This window comes from Papilio xuthus, unplaced genomic scaffold, assembly GCF_000836235.2.
Source record: "Papilio xuthus unplaced genomic scaffold, Pxut_1.1 DF827714.1, whole genome shotgun sequence".
NCBI lineage: Eukaryota > Metazoa > Arthropoda > Insecta > Lepidoptera > Papilionidae > Papilio > Papilio xuthus.
The window spans coordinates 5,043,449-5,063,167 of NW_013530935.1; the positions used below are offsets into that span (position 1 = coordinate 5,043,449).

Here is a 19,719-nt window from a genome sequence, read left to right on the forward strand (position 1 = left end):
TTGTAAGGATTTTGTAAGAAGACAAATTTCGTTTTCCTGTTAGTGGTGACTTGCTACATTAATATATAAAAAAAGGAAAAAATAATCTTCTTTACTTCTGCATAGATTAGGTTCATTTGTTTCGGAGAAAAGACAAAATTTAAAAAGTTTATTCTTCGTTATAATTGAGGCAAATATATATGTCATATTCGAAACTAGCTAAACGACTCCATCTGCGCGGAACTAAAAAAAATTAACGACTTAATAAGAAGCCTATGAATTCTTTCAAATTATCTTCTACATCTATGGCAAATTTCAGTGGAATCAGTCAAACAACCCGCACTTGGCCAGCATGGTTGACTATGGTCCAATCACCCTTAACTTAGGTTAGGCTCCTAGCTTCTCGGTGGGGAAGTATAGTGAGCTAATGATGATGATATAACACAGACCGTTTAGATTGAAACTATGGTTTATAAATAATACTTCAAAAATCGCATGAAAAATTATAATTTTACAACTTAACATAGTTTAGTTTTATCTATATAAATTAAACAGGAAATACTAAATTTCTGAGTTGTATGGAGCCAAAAAAAAAGTACATTTCACCAGAAATATGAATTTATAATATTTAAATGATTATATTTTTAGGTAAATAAGCAGGCTATATTGTATAAAACTGATTTAATTGCAATTATATATTCATTTTATTAAAATGTAAATACATTGACGGCAGGACATCACAGTACAATTGTGACATTTTATTACTCCGGTAAAAGTGAGCTTATTAGTCCTCCAAGAAGAAGTACTGGCCTGCCCTTTTCTGTTCCATATCCTGTAACATTAAATAAAAATAATTAATATTCAATAAAAAAAAATAATCTATACAAATAAAATACTAAATAATTTCTATCTTTAGAAAAGGAATACACAATTAATCCAACGGACGAAAAGAGTTACGGCTATTCAATGAAAAGAATTACGTCTCTTAAAACATGTGTAACTATTTTCGCAAAAAAAAACTGAATCTATACCTATACCAAAATTATAGTGTACATTTAAGGACAACACAATAATAAGTGACTAGTAAGTAAAAAAACTAGTAAGTAGCCTATGTGTTCTACCAGACTATGTTCTACATCTGTGTTAAACTTCATCAAGGTACATTCAGCCATTGGGTATACCTTAAAACATACATCCATCCATCCAAACATTCGCAATTGTATTAGTAAGATATAGAAAAAGATATTGATTAAACAAAATACATTATTTAATAATTTGCATATCTCTACAGTTAAAAAACACAGTATAATAAATATATTACCTTTACAGAGGCATGTTTATTGATCCTAGGCCGGAAGTTATTTGGGTCACGTCTGAATGTAATGCCAAGTAGCTCTAAGAATTTATTCATTCCGTTTAACAAAGACTGCGGTGCGTGGGCTGTCGCAAATGAAGACGGTGTGCCTTCAAATACTATCACCCGATCCGCAAGGTATGTTGCCATTATAAAATCGTGCTCTACCACGAAGCCTGTTCGTTTTGCATGCAGGATAAATCTGTAAAAATATTATAAAACAAACCTGTAGTGAATGGAATAATGCTAAGAGCCATATAACAATATTAATTATATTATTTAAGTAATGGAAGATAATATAAAAGCGTAGTATATAATTTTTGTCAGCTTTTTATTGATGAATAGTCAACAACTAAAAAAAGTCCAAAATAAATAGTGATTTTTAAACCATACGTCAAACATTTATTCTGTAATTACTATGAAGTTTCACAGAAAATGTTTCTATTTAATATTGCTTAGTCTATCAGCGTTACTACATAAATTAAATATTAAATTCATACCGCTTAATAACTTTAGCTGCTACCAAACGCTGTTCGGAATCAAGATACGCCGAGGGTTCATCAACAAGGTACACATCTGCGGGTTTTCCTAAACAAAGCACCAATGCTACTCGCTGCAATTCACCACCGGATAAGTTCTGCACCTCTTGGTCCATAATTTCCTCAATTTTCATCGGTTTCATTACATCAGTGATAAACTGTAAGAAATACAAAAATAACATAAATATTTCCAGGATAAGCTAACATAAAATTATTTAAACCAGTTTGATCAAACAATTTCATATTAATTTGACATTATTACCTTCCTTTTGCATAATTAATAAAAGCAATATTGCACAGATTAGCTAACACAATGACTAAAAACAGTATGGGCAGGGAAAGAATTTGTTCTGAACAATTTTAATCCTTTAATATGATACATTGGACCAACTACTTACAGAATGTAAATAACAAAATTAATTACCTGTGGATGAACATAGGCATCTCTTATTTTGTCATGCAGCAAGCTTCTGACCAAGCCTTGAGATTTGGGAGATATTTTCTGTGGCTTATAACTAATGTGCAACTGCGGCAACTGGCCCGAACCTGGACAACCACATTAATAAATAACATTTAGATGATTTATTCTCGTTTTATTACACATATTAACTGGAAGTAACTTTTACACAAAAAAAACAATTAAGTATAACAACATAATTGAAATAACCTGATTAGTTTCTTTATACTTTTTCCAAATCTTAACATTTTTAACAGTTGTTTGATGAAATTCGTAGTTTTTATACGATTTAATTTGGTCGTAGTAATAATAAGGCATTAACAAGCTACATTACTCGCTATCACTAGCAATTGTAAAACTAGGACGCGTCAATATCTACGTACATACAAATATTACCTTCCGTACATATTGATGATTCCGCATGTTTTAAGCACTTTTGAAATACAGGATGGAAAAACAAATCAAATAATTCCGTTCTAGCCATGCTAAAGTCTTGGAACTACGGTACCAGTCCATTCAAATACACTTATTTTACATTTAACCTATAACCTCAACATCGAAGCGTCATTTACATTTTTAAGAAAAATTAGGAACTTTTAAATAAAATAACGGAATTAACTGTACTTTTTACATTTAGATTAGATTTAGAAATTTAAGAAACGCTATTATATCGCTTTAAAGATTTTTACGTCAAGTCAAAAGCAATTGACAACTTAGAACTTATTTGACACATCGTAAATTCGTGTTGCCACATATGAAACCGTTCGGATACACGTAAAATATTTTTACTTAAAAAAAAATATTGGAAAAACAGACAAGTTAAATAAAATTGTTTAAGTTTATATTGAATACAGTGCTAATCATGATTTGAATTTTTTTTTCAATAGCCTTACCTTCATCTGGGTCCAAGTTGCCGGCCAACATTCTGATAAATGTAGTTTTTCCAGTCCCATTTTCTCCTAGTAATACTAAAATTTCAGAGTCCGAGAATTCACCAGGCATCACTTTAAGACCAAAGTCGCCCATTTTTTTAGACATCTCAGGATACTCGTAATGATTCATTCTTTTAATCTGTGACAAAATTTTGAGCACTTAGTATCTCTACCCAACAATATTTTTTTTTACTTTATTTACGAACATTTTTAATTTTATCTCTAGATTTTATAGAATAGTAGGAATATGATTTTTTTGTAAGAAAAATTGAATAATCTATGACTAACCTCCTCTTCAGTAGCGGATTCAGCAACTTTGAAGACTAAAGATTCAGTTCTGAATCTCATGTTTTCAGTGGGTACAAAACCATCAAGGAAAATGTTTATACCTGTAACAATAAAATAATAAATGATTATATTAATATTTTTGTAGTATGAATTAAATCTGAATTTTATTTTTACTTAGGACTTTTTTACGTTGTTTAAATAACGCATTTTTTAGTCATGTCAGATGTAATGCCGAGTCTATCGAGTGCTTGGTGGTGTTAGGGAAAGGGGAGGGAACTACACCATGCGGAAGGTCGCCCATATGATGGACTGACCAGATCAGAGCGGCTGTAATGTCCCCCTACAGTAATGTACAAAAAAGCCCGAGAATAGGTAGTTGTGTCGGCCTTGTGAAGAGGGTCATATCTGATGACCTCAACCAGTCTGAAAAGACAGTCATGAAGAAATAACGCAATATTACATACCTTCCCTAACCGAGAAGGGCATAGTCACAACACCATAAGCACCAGGTACACCGTATAAGCAGCATATAAAATCTGATAAGTAATCCAGAACAGACAAGTCGTGTTCCACTACAATAATGAATCTGCGAAAAGAAAAACAAAATTTGTAGAAATTAGTAGATTTTTATAATTTTAAAAATAGAACACTGGTTATTCATTTTTAAGTAGATCTATAGGTGAAAAACGTGAATAGTTTTACTTATAGTCCACTCTTTTTAACATAATAATTTAAAGAGAAATAAATTAGGATAGTAAAAAATATTCTTTTTTATACATACTTGTCTGGATGTATAAGGGAACGGATTGTGCGGGCAGCGTTAAGACGTTGCTTTACATCCAAATAGGAAGACGGCTCATCAAACATGAAGATATCACCGTTCTGAATGCACACCATCGCACAAGCAAAGCGCTGGAGCTCTCCACCAGATAATGCAGCAATTTCACGATCACGAATATGGGTTAAATCTAAAATAAAGATGTTATTTAAAACTAATACAACCCTATTTCATGTGATTGACAACTAATTTTCATTAGGATTAGCAAAGAAATATGTTATCTTTTAAAGTCTGAAAAATCAAATGATGCAGTAGACTTCTTTACAGTGCTTTAGGTGAAAACTTAAGTTGGAATAAGACAAAGATACCCCTAATTTAAATTAGGCTCCAAATCCCTCGAACAGGATGTATAGCTGATACAATGGAATTAAGACAGAATATGAAAGTATAGAGAATTAATCTCACCAAGCATTCTACAAATTTCTGCCTGATTGTTTCTATCGTCTTTTTTATTAAGCAATTGTCCCACAGTTCCTTTCACAGCCTTAGGAATCTGATCCACATATTGAGGCTTAATGAGAGCCTTCAAATCATCTTCAAGAATCTTGGTAAAGTAGTTCTGCAGCTCCGAGCCACGGAAATGAGACAGGATTTCCTGCCAATCTGGAGGATCCTAAAAATACAGATCATTAGATGCAGTTGGTCATTAACATGTATTAGACTGTACATATTTATTAACAAACTGTCGACCCCAACTCCCTCCTAGCGTAATTAAAAACAAACTTAATAAATAGCATATGTGTTCTTCCAGAATATGTTCTACATCTATGCCAAAATCACCAAGATCCATGCAGCCGTTCCACAGATACCTTCAAACAAACATCCATCCATCCATCTTAACATTCGCATTTATAATATTAATGAGATCGAATAACAGCAAGATACATATATACAAATGCATTTAAATAATTTTCCTATGCCAGTTAGGTAAAACAAACAAAACCATAAATTTACTAGGTCATAATTCAAAGTACATAAGCTCTCATATGTAATGAACTCAACCTGGGTAGACGATAATATGTTTTGTAATGAGCTTATTGCAATTATGTAAGATGATTTTGTAATACATAGACATAATTTTTGAATCTGTAAATCTATTTAGCGGTAATGCTTAGTAGTCTTTTATAAAGAAGCATAAATACATTTGTAATTATAGATAACTATCCTTTGTTTTAAAGCAATAATGAAGCCATTTAATGTTATTGATTTAAAAATTATAAAGCCAATTTTTAATTGATAAATAAAATAATAAACTTACTGCATATCTACCCAAGTTGGGTTTTTGTTTACCAGCAAGAATCTTCAAGGCAGTTGATTTGCCAATACCGTTTTGTCCTACTAACCCCAGTACTTCTCCTGGACGTGGGATTGGAAGGCGATGCAGTTTGAAAGAATTCTTAGAATACCGATGAGTGGTATGCTTCTCCAGATTGGATGGGACATTGATAATTGTAATTGCATCAAACGGACATTTCTGTAAGGTAAAGTATTATTAAACTTAGAAAAATATATTCACAAGTTTTGTGTTCACTACATATTTATGTAAATGTTTTGATGGTTTCTTGGACTTATTGTGGACATCTGAGGGTCAAACATGATACTTTAATTAATAAATAAGTGTACAAACTTTGAAAATATGTTAAAAAACATGTTTGCTAACTTACCTTGACACAAATACCACAACCGATGCAAAGTTCCTCGGATATTGTGGCTATCTTGTCATTGGGGGTTACTTCGATACAAAGCTTGCCCATACGCACCACCGGGCAGCTTTTCTTGCACTCCTGCCTACATCTTTTAGGCTTACAACGGTCCGCGTTCACTATTGCAATACGGGTGAGTTTATCAGTCTCCTCATGTTGTTTATTTCGAGACATAACTGTAAGAGATTAAATGCAACAATTTAACTTATTTTCTATAACATATGTGAAAAATTATGCAAACTTTCTTTCAATATGTGGCACAAAATTTAGTATAACCTCAACGATAATCAAATGGGAGTAATTGTTTATGGTTTTATGCAAGAATTTTTAAATGTAAATTAAAGCTACAAATATATATTTCATAGAAGTAAAATTTAGGAAGAAAAACTGGAAGTTTACCTATTAAAAGAAAGCGAACGAAGGCTAAATTCTGCCTACGTTCGCGTGTCCTTTTAGCTCGAAATGTCAAAAAGAACCAACGTGAGTATAGCAACAATCAAGTGATTTGGCAGACTGATATACTTTCGTTTAGAAATAACTTTCCCATACTGGTGCCTTTTGAAAGCAGAAATAAAAGATAAAGGCAGATACGTAATGAAAGAGCTTTTAATTTTCCACCTTAATTAGATGTGCAAGATCTCAAGAAAACAAGACAAAAAAGGACTTAATTTGTCTTGGTACCCTTTATTCCTTTGTCCCTGGTTCCGGCCCTTGTCATTTGACATTTGTTATCATTTCGTTATAAGTTTGTCATTTTGTCAAGTGTGTTTGTTTTCATTTCAAATTCAGCCAAATTCAGCAATAGATCTTAAAACTATTGTGATAAACAACATAAGCCTCGTATAATCCATTAAACCACGATAGAGTATACACATTTCTTTACAAGGCATTTTAAGGCTAAACAGTAAACTCTCATAATACCTACAATACTTTCCAAATCATGTTGGAAGTCTGTATTGATAGTTTGGAATCAGCTATAAATGCAGTTCACGGCGGAGCTGATGAGTTGGAAGTCTGCAGTTCATTACCAGAAGGTGGTTTGACACCATCCCCAGGACTTGTAAAGGAAATATTAAAAATGGTTAGTAATTATTGAATTCTGATACTGAACATATAGTTAATATTAAATTGTGATCAATTTAATTTTCTTCTCATATTTAGCTTATTATTTCAATGTTTGGTATAAAAGCCATTAACAAATAAAATTTAATTTGTTTCAGATGGATATTTCCTTTAATAAGCCAATTTATAAAAGTTGCACAGAATTTTGTTGCAAAAACATTAAGGTAATTGTAACATTTCTTTGTAATCAATTAATCTAAAAATTTCCAAGAATGAAATTCCAGTACATTTTGAAATAATTATAATTTTTTTTTGACTTTACAGAGACCTAAAATAAACATAATGATAAGATGTAGAGGAGGTTCAGACTTTTGTTATACATCAGAAGAAATAGATACAATGCTTTCAGATATTGAATATTATAAAACTTTAAATATAGATAGATTTGTCTTTGGTGCATTAAAGGCATTAGAGATTGATGAGGAATATTGTCAAAAAGTTATTAATGCAGCAAATCCAATACCTGTGACATTCCATAGAGCTTTTGATATATGTTTGAATCCTAATATTGCTATAGAAAAGATAATTAAGTTAGGTTTTACAAGATTATTAACAAGTGGTCAAGAAATATCCGCTGATGACCCTAAAGCTATTAATCTGTTACAAAAACTTTTATGTATAAATAAATGTAGGATAGAAATAATGCCAGGGGCTGGTGTAAATGCAGATAATGTGAAAGATTTCATTAAAATTGGTTGTAAAATTGTACATAGTTCATGTAAACGGTCTAAAGAAATAAATATTGGCAATAATTTGTCTATGGGCACAGCTACTACTCAATATATTTATTATACAGATAAAAATATTGTTAGAAGAACTAAAGAGGTTTTATGTAGAACTGTAAATGAGAATGCAAAGGATAGCTGAATTCAAGGCTTAAATATTATTCATTTTAATAAATAGGCAATAAGTAATATTGTATATATTTATTTTAATATAATAAATAAGTCAAATATATTTTTACAAGAGTAAATAAGAACTATTATTGAAATTTGGTTTATTTTCTTTCGTAATAAGTATGTTTATTGATTAACACGGTAGGACCTAAACGATAGTTTAAATAGCTATTATGATGCTTACAACGATTTTTCTATTTAACAAATTTTGAAGAAACTCGATGGAAAATGTAACCTACAGTTTAATGGTTAAAGATACGAATGATTCCTAGTGGTTGTAGGTACAAATCCATTCCAATCCAAAATTCATATCTAGTATCTACGAGCTTATGAAATGATCTCTTCCGCTAGCGAATATTTGGATGGATGGATGTTTGAAGGTATCCAGAATGGCTGCATGGAACTCCCTGAAAATGGCATAGATGTAGAACATAGTCTGGCACATTTTTTTATTCCACGCGAACGGTGTCGTGGTCGACAGTATGATCTATAAACTTTACTCACCAGTCAGGTAAATACTCGTAGAATTAGGTTTCTATCCATGTAATAAAATGTTTCGTTATGAATTGTGATCTCTCAAAGCAGCCTTTGTAAAATACTAGACAGCTCGACAAAAGGCTTTGTGAACCTCCCAGCGGCCGCTAGTCATGTTTTATTTCTTTTAGTCTTTATAACCTTTTCATTCCAGTTGGAATGGATAAAGGAATATTAAAGTCAAACTAAACTTTGATACTACTGGCACTGTATCTGTATTATACGTTATTATTTACATTGAATAAATTAAAAAGTATACTTTAATAGAGAAATATTTAGAAATATTTTTGCAGTGTGTAAGCAAAAGTAACTTTTCAATAAAAAAAATAATCCTGTCATACTCAAATTAACTCAAACAAAGCAGTGGACATAAAAAAATAATTATTAGAATTAATTTATAAACTTTACATTTTAGTATCACAGTAAATATGGAGAACTGATCGCCAACCTTCGTTAGTCGGAGAGGCACCTCAAGAAGAAACATAGTAAATGTGGGTTTCTGACATCAAAATCTCAGTATAAAACATAACGTCGTCCTTTCTCTCATCTTTGACAAAACAGAGATACCAATATGTTTTAAACTGGGATTCGTTTCAGAAACCCACGGTAAGACATTTTCATGAAAACTGAATTTATATACACGAAACAAATGACAGTTCGCGAGCATAAAGTAGGGAAGATTAATTCCATTACGATCTTTTAGTTTCAAGACGAGTATTCTAAAGACAAAATTAACATAAAAGTACTTTGAATGTCTTATTCTCGGCAGTGTATTTGTACGTTGTACGGCTATGGATCATTTATGCATTTTACGCGAACAAGCAACGCATATGCAATTGCGTATATCTATGGGCAACGGTCGCTTCGCTATTTCAGAGATTTCAATTAGCCGCACTCTCTTTTGCCAGCTTATGATTAAAAAAAAAACAAGAGAAAAGATGATAATTAATTTATTAAAATAATACTAATGTGTCAGAGTTAAAATGGTAACAAAAATCTTTAATATTTTTCATTTAAATGAAAGCCAAACATTACACAATGCCGGTTTTGTTTACGGCGCATAAATCCGAAAGGCTTTAGCATCTGTTGCGTTGTGAAACACTCCAAGTAAAATAGAAAAACAAAAGTAAAACAAGCCAGCATTTCAAAAAGTTTAACTTAAAAAAAAACAAAGAGAAACGATGATTAAATTTTTTCATTTTAATAATAGTAAATCTTTCTATTTAGAGAAGTTGCTACTAAAATACGATTAAAAATTTCCTTAATTAATTGATTATAAGACAAATATAATAGTAAGGGCAACAGTATTTTATCTAGTTTATTAGTTGTTTAAACTACACCTAAAAATACTAAAAAGTAATAATAATTCTTAAATATTGTTGCACAAAAAAAAAGTTTTTTTAGCAGAGCGTGGTTTCGATCCACGGACCTCTGGGTTATGGGCCCAGCACGCTTCCACTGCGCCACTCTGCTGTTGTGCTTCATTATTAAATTATTAGTTCACTATTTACAATTCATATTCAAATTATATTAATAATCCTAGTCTTAGCACCGAAACATTTGTACTATAGTATATTGTTATCCTTCTTTATATAAATTTTTCTTTTTTTTTCTAAATAAAATTTTCTAAATAATATGTTTTGTAAGTGTGCTCCGGCTGTAAAAACTCGTGATAAAAATATTTTTGCTGTGCTTGTGTAAAGAATTTAGCTCTTCTACGGTCAGCAACAAACGTCTAAAATCACGTAGCAACAGATTGCATCATGTTACTATTTTACTGCGTAATCTGTACCTGAATATAGTTTTAGTACATAAGTTTTAGTATTATATAATGTGATAAGCATGTAGACAAATATGTGTTATAGTTGATTTCTTCTTTTACTTCACAAGGCACAGTAATTTTTGAGCAACACAACAACAGCAGAGTGGCGCAGTGGAAGCGTGCTGGGCCCATAACCCAGAGGTCCGTGGATCGAAACCACGCTCTGCTAATGTATATTTTTTTACAAAGATAAAATACTTTTTTATTTTATTAAACAAAAACTTTTATTATTTTGTTGTTTAAACATGATTTTAGTTACTTTAAACGTCGTTAAGTCTAACCGAGGTAGAGATTAAAACTCAAAGTAAACCAACTTTTCTAAGCGTGGATTTCTGAGTTTAAACTGTCTTTGTAAACATCGTCATCCCTCTCATTATTTTTGACAAATAGATAAAAATATATTTTAAACGGGGATTTTGTTCTCAGAAACCGACGGTTAATCGTATTTGTATCAGAAACGATAGTAGTCAAACAAGGATAACTAAATCGGTGTGAGAGGCGCTGCTATCGCGGTTGGATCTGTCGGAATATATATAAAACCTATTTAGAAATGGAAAATGACATAAAAGAAATAAATATACGACAGCTGCAGTTCTAAGAGGATCTTGTGGTTTTTTTGTCGTTGACAGGGGGCGGTAGTGAGTTCCTATAATTTAATTTCCCTTATGCCCACCGGTTCAAATAGCCTTGTCGGTCTATAAATGTGTAATTTAAAAGCTATGTTTGTTTCATTTGAATTTCAATTAATTACTAAAATGATATGCAACATAATTTGTACAATCAACAATTACTTTGAAATTATTATTTTGATTCAGGTTTGTTCAAGAATGTAAGCTATGATATCCGGCTTTAGACAATGAAGGCCGCAATGCGACGCTAGGAAATGGTAGTTCCCTTGTTTGCTGTTTGTTCCCTTAATAACATTCCAGGCCACAGACAATCCTTGTCTTCCTAGTTTATTTGAAATTGCAAACATCAAGGTATTTTTACCCGAATCAAGGGTAATGTTTACCGCGCGTTTGTATATTTATTATAATATATTTATTGGACTTAACGACTACTTAGACGCGTTCGAATTAAAAAAAAAAACTATGTGTTCTTCCAGACTAAGTTAAACATCTAAACCAAATTTCATCGAGATCTGTTAAGCCGTTTTGGAGGTACCTTGTAACAAATATCCATTAAACTTTCGTATATATATTGTTAGTAAGATACCAAGAACGTTTCTGTCATATTTCTAAGACGAAAAACTGAAAACAAGTTTCTGACAGATATTATTTTGACCCACGTCAACACGACTGGCCTTAATCCTACTTTCTTTACCTTGTAAAAGTAATCGAGAATATAAAATGAATTACAGGTATTACGGTTAAAGCTAAGACTTGTTATATTTCCCTCATTTATTTCCTAAATATTAAAAGACAATACTTATGAATATCATATTATTTTTATCCTTGCTTAGTAAAAACATTTTTTTTCACCAAAAGAAATGTTTTAGCAGAGCGTGGTTTCGATCCACGGACCTCTGGGTTATGGGCCCAGCACGCTTCCACTGCGCCACTCTGCTGTTGTACACTAGAGGCAAAAGTAAAGTACATATTTCTACCATTTACCAAGAAGTCTTTATTCAACCAATCTTATTCTATAAATATAATTATTTTAGATCCAATTTTTGTTTCGTTTTTACAGATGGCCAGTCTCATTTTAGAGTAGAAGCAAATAAATATATATTTTATACCAACAGCGTAGGTAAAGCGGACATAAAACATGGCCGCGCACGCTGCTTCAGAGAGCTTGTTATCGGTGCGCTCCGTATTTTTGAAAAGAAACCTTTATCCGTTGAGTTTTCAAGTGTAAATTATGTTATGTAAAATTTTCTTAGCGATTTATTGGTGGAAAATTCAAGTATGAATATTCACTTTAAGATTCTATTGCCGTATTTTTCTCGAGCCGTGCTTTAATTCCTCAAATTCTCTTGTAAAAACAGAGATGACACAGCTATTAATTTGCACATTACTAATTTGATTTGGTAGATGAGAATATAATGTTTTTACACAAATATTTAAAACATCCGCCATCAGTCTTATGCCCGCTATACACATTGGTCGAGGTTTGCCGAATTAATACCAACATATAGATACATTCGCAATGCTTGCTATCGCTCGGCGTCATTCGTACAAATGTTTGTGCGCTCAAGCGAACACAAGCCACTCATTTGGCGTAGCTTGTCACAATTTGGCCAGCGTTCGCAACAGCTAGCCTCACTTCGGAGCGGCGTTGGTTTTTCACGAACACAAAGGTGCTTGAATGCGCTTGGAAAGCGTCTACGTGTTGGTCCGAGCGCCAGTAAATATTAATCACATGTCTACATTGGAGACTTGTATAGATTTGCCCAACGTATAGACTAGTACTTGTCTTGTATAAATTCGCAAGCGTTGGCCTCCACTCGGCAAGCCTCGGCCAACGTCCAACGTGTGTTGCCGGCATTAAATAAAGAAAAGTCGCAGTAAAGTCGACGCATATGATGATAAATGGCTTGCTATGATTCTTTCACGGAACTTGGCTTTAGACGTTTACTGGAAGCCATTAGTCAACATTGTTTCCATTAGTAAGCGATATTAAAAAGGAAACTTTTTTCCTTATACAAATCTTTAAACACCACAACTTGCTACCGTAAATCGTTGAGATACGGATTTTTTGGCGTTCTTTACATTTGGCGTGTTAGCTTGCATGCATGTTCGCAAGCTACAGGCATGTGTATTCACAGCTTAATTTGAGCTATAACTTGAACTTATATACTACTTGAACGGGCGGGGACCCGAGTAATAAAATAATGGAATTACGTTCATTGAAGTTGAACTAGTTTACAAAGTTAAACAAATATAGTTTGAATAGTTTGAAATAACATTCTAAAACAATTGAAGCACTATTTTCAATGAAAATGATCCAAATTAATATGTTATTTATTAAAATTGTAATTACAAATATCGTTTCTTATTTCTGGAGCTAATGGTTAAAATTTAAATTAGTTAATAATTAATGTAATAATTTTGCTATTTTTTTTTGTGAGTTAACCTTTTATTGTGGAAACCTTTTAAAAAATATCGAGTTTGTAACCTGCCTTTGCTGTCTACTCACAGTAATTGTTTTATCTTGTATATGGATTTATGAAAATAAGGGTATTAAAAAGCAATTTTTATCTGTGGTGTTGCATACAGTTCCGTACATAGATGTTTTCAGGATATCTCTCGCAATAACAATAGCTTTCTAAGCTGGTGGCACTCAGTTGCAAGGACAAAAGACTATCTTACTCGCGATTGTTAAGAGATTCTCGAGGCTCTTATATTTGTAGTTAAAACTATTGTGTTTAGTGTGAAACGCTTGGACAAAAACACGTTATAATCCCTCTTACCATGGGTTTTTGAGTCCAAAATCATCGTTTAAATTGTTTGAGATATCAATATGTTTTAAACGGAGATTTTAGCCACAGAAACTCATGGTTAATCATATTAATTCTCAAAAGCAAAAACCGAGATATGATCAAGTTTGGCAATTGAAAGCCAAAGTAAAGAATAATACGTACTGACGTTTATTCTCTACTTTATCATCATCAACATCAGCTCACAATACGTCCCCACCGAGGGGCTTGGAGCCTACCCTAATTAAGGGTGATTAGGCCATAGTCAACCACGCTGGCCAAGTGCGGGTTGACTTCACACATATCTTTGAATTTCTTCTCAGATATGTGCAGGTTGCATCGCGATGTTTTCCTTCACCGTAAGAACGTCGGACAAATGTACATATGTAAATCGGAAATCGAAAAACACATAGGTACATGGTGGGATTCGAACCCAGGATCTGCAGATTGCAAGTCAAGTGCTTGACCACTGAGCCACCGACACTCAGTGTCTACTTTATCATGATGCTTTTATTTGCTTTGATGTTGTTTTTCACGGATATGTAAGTATTGAACACTTGTGACCGTCTATACTTTAAACAACTTGACTAATCAGTCAAGTTGTTTAGCTGTAAAAGCTGTATAGATTTCTATTAGTTATTTTCGTCAAAATATTTAGTCTACTTTCTTAGCTATAATATTAATAACTAATTTCAAAAGTCGACACATATGCACTTCATATTGTAAATTTTGTATCTTTGTCTATACTTTCCTATAGGTTATCTACAAATAATGTCTTTGATATCGTATTGTAACGAAAGTCTGAATATTATCCTCGAGGCGGCCGTAAACAGCGAGAGTTTATTATCATGCTATATTTTGTAGAGAAAATATAAATCTGCTCTCATTTATTTATCATTATTTATTGAGATCATTTTTTTATGTTATTTAAGTTAATTGCGTTGTGTCAGAACGAAAACAACGTTTGAATAATGTGAACGATTAAACTTTTTTTTTTAAATATTCATCAAACATTTTAAATACGTACAAAAGCGTTACAAGGGCACAAACTGTCAAATTATTTGCGTCCCGGAGGTCTAATTTAGTCATTTTTTCCTTCCCACCCTTTTTGTTATAAGGAAAGGATGGGAAGTGGAAGTGGACTTTCCGGATGCATGGAAAGGGAAGATATTTTCTTTCTGTGCATTCTATTCTCCGTCGATTAAAGGTAGGCAACGCATATGCAATTACGTATGTAATTGTAGCTGCTCGCTCTTACCACCTTATGATATAAAAAATAAATATTTCATTATATTCCGGTCATATTATGTAAATATAGAATAACAAGGTGACGTAATTCCCATTTATAATATTAGTAACAAGTAAGATAATTTAATATGATCAGTAATTGAAATGAACACAGCGACTTCTCTGACACGCTTACGAATTATGCTTGAAGTAATCCTCTCTTACAAACATTGTGTACGTAAAGAACGTCTGAAAAGGTCTAAAAGGGACTCTACCTTCGGAAGCTTCCTTTGAATTTATAGCCGTGTAAATAAATTGAAATGTACCTTCGTCTATTTCCCGTTTGATGTTTTTTTCTATATTTTATACTTTTCCGTTCACTAAATTATTTCAAGTTTAAAAATATAGTAGTATGCTGAAATAGTCGAAGAATTTATCTTAATATGTTACTAAAATTGAAAATGCGAATGTTTGGATGGATGGGTAGATGTTTGTTTGAAGGTATATCGACAACGGCTGTGATCTCGCTTTAATATGACAAAGACGTAGAACATAGTTTGGAAGAACGCATAGGCTAATTAAGTTTTTTTTAATACCACGCACACGGAGGTGCGGGCGACAGCTAGTGGATTGATAAAAGAAAATATTTCCTTTCTCCGTTCCATGCATTTTTGCGGTATTTGTGTTGTACTTCAATTTTAATTGGTACTTGATACTCCGTATGTGCTCCGCTATGGAACAAAAATATACAACCGCAAGATACATTCCAATTATCGGTATCCTCAAGGATCTATTCAGCCATGTTCTTTAATATAAATCTAACTATAGTAAAAAAGTAAATAAAAATGTTCTACAATTTTTTTTCAAATTTTTCGTTTTTCGTTTTGAAATACACATTGTTCAAATAAAAGCAACACACTCTTCGCTTAAATGTTCATTATGGAATTATAATTATAACTTTACACAAAATATATACAAAACACTACGATATAAGAAATATAAGTTATTTAAGGACAACACTTTTCTCCGCTCATCGATAAAACTCACTCTTTTTTCTACTGAAAAATAACAAAAGACTGCTTGATATTATAAAGAAATAAAATCTCAAGGGGCCACTATGTGCCATTTTTTAGTGGCGCCCTCTAACGTAATGTCATCGAATTACGCTTAGACAACCATAAAATGCTTCAATTTTGTTTAACCTCTGAAATTTGGTATATTATATATGCTATTGTAGAACATAGCCTTAAGAATATTAATTAATTTTATAATGACACGCGAACAGAGCCACATGCGAAAGCTAGACTTTTAAACAACTTAATTCGTTTTATTGAATTTATTTTCGTTGTATAAACTTTCCGATACTACAATGAATATAATTCTTCAACAAGAAAGGTCTGTAAATAATATAATTCAAGTAGAGTTTACAAAAGGGATCGCGTCCATTCGTCTTATTATATTCTGTCACGTATCACGTGTATTGCATCACGTACTTATTGTTATGAACACGTTTATCTAGCGCAAGCAGCTAACTTTGTTATGTATAAGAAACTAGCTGTTGCCCGCGACTCCGTCCGCGTGGATATATAATAAACTTAATTAGCGTAGGCCATCCATCCATTCACATCACATCCATCTAAACATTCGCATTTATAACATTAGTAAGTAAATTAAAAAGTAGCTCTTCAAGGCATGAATTCGAAAAAAAATGAATAAATAGTATCCTATGTCCGTGTACTGGCTCTAAGCTACCTCCTCACCAATTTTCAGCCATATCGGTAAAGCCGTTTTTGAGTTATAAATAGTGTAACTAACACGACTTTCTTTTATATATATATATGGATAGAAGATAGAGTTATGATTAAATTTTATTTCAAAACTAGCTTTCGACAGCGACTTATGTTTTCTTCCAGACTATGTTCTATTGTCTATTCCCAAGGAAGTGACTTATGTGACAACATGGTAAGAACGGAAAAAAGACTTTAACCTCGTACTTTCGTCATTTCATTTTAATCAGCGTCATTTTACTTTCTACCGATTGTACAATATATAAAATCTAGTTATCGCACGCGACTCCGTCAGCGCGGAAATAGAAACGAACTTGATACGTAGCCTATGTGTTCTTCCAGACTATGTTCTACATCTATGCCAAATTTCAGCGAGATCCGCTAAGCCGTTCTGGAGAAACCTTCAAACAAACATCCATCTAAACATTCGCATTTATAATATTAGTAAGAAGTAAGAAATAATTTCCACCGGTGTCATTTGACTTTATATCAATAGTTAAAAATTGTGCAAACTGGTAATTAGGGACTTTATTTTTGTAAATTAAATTAATGAATTGTTAATCTGCCCTTAATATCGGTGTAGAGTCTTCCCTAACGACTTAATGATTCATGATATCAGCTCACGTTGCTCTGACCTCGATAATGACGTCATTAAAATCCCTTTTACGTTATACGAGGCTCCATTAAATTATACGAAATAATATTTCATGAATCTACTTAGTAAAATTTTTAATGAAAATTAGATATCGTTTTATTAAAATGTATTTTTTATGTATTTATGTTAATTAGGAAAATTAGGAAGCTTGGAAATGAATGTAAAAATTCTTTTCTTCGACATAGCTCGCCTTTATTCTTTGAATTGTGAACATAATTTTTATCTTCTTACCGATATTATAAAATCTCATAAAATAACTAATACTCGTGCTAAGTGACCCTTTGTGTAGAGTTTTTGGTACTAAATCTAAACTTATAGGACCACTTGACACACTTGAGCAGTCAGAGTAAGTAATAGTAACAATCTCTAGTAAGTTCCTTTAAATTACTCATAGAGCTAGTATTTACGCTGTACTAGCTGTTGCCCGCGACATCGTTCGCGAGGAATTAAAAAAACGACATAATAAGTAACCTTCCTGTTCTTCCAGGCTATGTTCTATATGTATATAAAATTTCATCGAGATCCATTTTGCCATTCTGGAGATACTTTCAAACAAACATCCATCAATCTATCCATCCATCCTTCCAAACATTCGCATTTATACTATAAGTAAGGTTATTTAAAACGGAAATATATTTTAACGATGTTTAAGGTATGATTTTGTTCTTTCTAGAAATGTCTTGTCAAATATAAAGTTATATTTAAAATTCTTTCGATGTTTCGAAATGTTTCAGCCACTTGGTACGGTTCCAGCGCATTTTAGAATTGGTTATGTAAACAACTTCTAAGCCAGTATTGCTTTGCTTGTAACTCGGCTTTATAAAATAAAATGTACATCAAATTGCTTTTTAGTTTTGGAGAAACGATTCGATTTTTCATATTATTTAGTTTGGTTTAGTTTTAGTATATAGTTTATTTGATATAATATAAATTATTAGCTTATGTCTTAGTTTAAATATATATAAATATTAGTTTTAGTTATATTGTAGCTTTTTATTGTTATGGAGAAATAAAATTGAATGTTACAAGATATTTATTTTTATTTAATATTATGATTATGATATAGCGGCAATTGATTTTTAGGATATTTAGAATAAATTTTAAAAAGTTTAAGGAAAAGGGAGGACGAAGTCAAAGGCTACATCTAGTATATTATAAAATTGATTAATTAATAATTTCATTTATTTTAATTCTAAATAAATAAAGTAAATGAAATTAATCATTTTAATTTAGTATCATACATTTTATTATTATATTATAATAATTTTCCGAAACTTTTCCCCACATTTTTTTTTTTATCTTTATCTAATTTCACTATTATTATGAATATTTCCTAGTAATGATAAGATTTCAAGCTTTAAAAGTTTTCATAAGAGGAGGAAACCTGTCATCGTTTTTCCGTATTTTATCAAAGGAATTTCATTCATTAGAAAATCTTTCATACTAGCGAGTTTACTCACTGCGTTTCTCAAAAGAAATACGGGTCTGTTAGAAAAGAGAATCTCGCACGAGAAAAACTCATTCATCGCATACTATTTAATAAATGTAAAATGTGTTTTAAAGACGAATTACAGTTAAATATAGATTAGAAAATATCAAGGGTAATTGAAAGGTGCTTATTTATGCTATGGTTTGCTAAATGTGACGATCAGTTGTCGATTTTAAAAGAAGCTATAACTGCTTCTTTTTACGTTGAACAATTTTTTTTCCCTTTTACCTTTCCTTTTCCTTCGTTCTTTACAAGAGAAAGGGACTTCACGGACACACATTTATCAGAAAAGCGGAATTACTTTTGCATAATGTCTTTTTTGTGGTCGTGGTATTGTACCGGTAGAGCTGGCCATCTGTGTACTATCATTGTTGAATATTCTTTCATCATCAGGTCATACGGCTCCACCGAGGGGTTAGGAGCCTACCCTAAGTTAGGGGTGACTAGGCCATAGTCAACCACGTTGGCCATGTGCGGTAGGTTGTTTAATTATCTAACTGCTTATTAATTAATAAAGAGGAAATTAATTGAGTAATAGATTATTCCTCTAGGGTTATTCCAATTAACTCTGAAGTTTATATCAATGGATATAATTCCCGTGTTTCAACTCACAGCTACGACTCATATGTCAACTGTCAATTTTCCGTTAATCTTAGGGTAATCGAATAATTCAATTATA

General features: G+C 32.0%; 2 protein-coding genes and 3 non-coding genes across 5 annotated transcripts; 2 read left to right on the forward strand and 3 right to left on the reverse strand.

Annotated features, from left to right (window-relative positions):
• Positions 1-516: 516 nt before the first annotated feature.
• Positions 517-6,510, reverse strand: pix (ATP-binding cassette sub-family E member 1 pix). The gene is given in 12 exon segments (NM_001312608.1): positions 517-811; positions 1,301-1,535; positions 1,834-2,030; positions 2,297-2,418; positions 3,223-3,400; positions 3,550-3,650; positions 4,014-4,135; positions 4,331-4,517; positions 4,793-5,000; positions 5,646-5,861; positions 6,052-6,266; positions 6,490-6,510. Coding segments are annotated over 11 exon segments (1,827 nt in total). The 5' UTR covers positions 6,265-6,266; positions 6,490-6,510; the 3' UTR covers positions 517-763.
• A 335-nt stretch (positions 6,511-6,845) lies between these two features.
• On the forward strand, positions 6,846-8,113 carry LOC106116606 (copper homeostasis protein cutC homolog). Its single transcript, XM_013310487.1, has 3 exons — positions 6,846-7,171; positions 7,311-7,376; positions 7,477-8,113. Exons 1-3 carry the CDS (start codon positions 7,031-7,033, stop codon positions 8,077-8,079), a joined length of 810 nt encoding a protein of 269 aa, XP_013165941.1. The 5' UTR covers positions 6,846-7,030; the 3' UTR covers positions 8,080-8,113.
• Positions 8,114-10,043: 1,930 nt separating this feature from the next.
• On the reverse strand, positions 10,044-10,115 carry TRNAM-CAU (transfer RNA methionine (anticodon CAU)). Its single transcript has one exon. It is a non-coding gene; the product is annotated as a tRNA-Met (tRNA).
• Positions 10,116-10,561: 446 nt separating this feature from the next.
• On the forward strand, positions 10,562-10,633 carry TRNAM-CAU (transfer RNA methionine (anticodon CAU)). The gene has a single exon. It is a non-coding gene; the product is annotated as a tRNA-Met (tRNA).
• Positions 10,634-11,959: 1,326 nt separating this feature from the next.
• Positions 11,960-12,031, reverse strand: TRNAM-CAU (transfer RNA methionine (anticodon CAU)). The gene has a single exon. It is a non-coding gene; the product is annotated as a tRNA-Met (tRNA).
• Between the last annotated feature and the right edge of the window lie 7,688 nt (positions 12,032-19,719).

Bases quoted from the DNA above. Each gene is read 5' to 3' on its own strand.
- LOC106116606 (XM_013310487.1), top strand. From the start codon at position 7,031: ATGTTGGAAGTCTGTATTGATAGTTTGGAATCAGCTATAAATGCAGTT. The intron at 7,172-7,310 runs GTTAGTAATTAT...AATTTGTTTCAG, and splicing joins TAAAGGAAATATTAAAAATG to ATGGATATTTCCTTTAATAA. The intron at 7,377-7,476 runs GTAATTGTAACA...TTGACTTTACAG, and splicing joins TTTGTTGCAAAAACATTAAG to AGACCTAAAATAAACATAAT.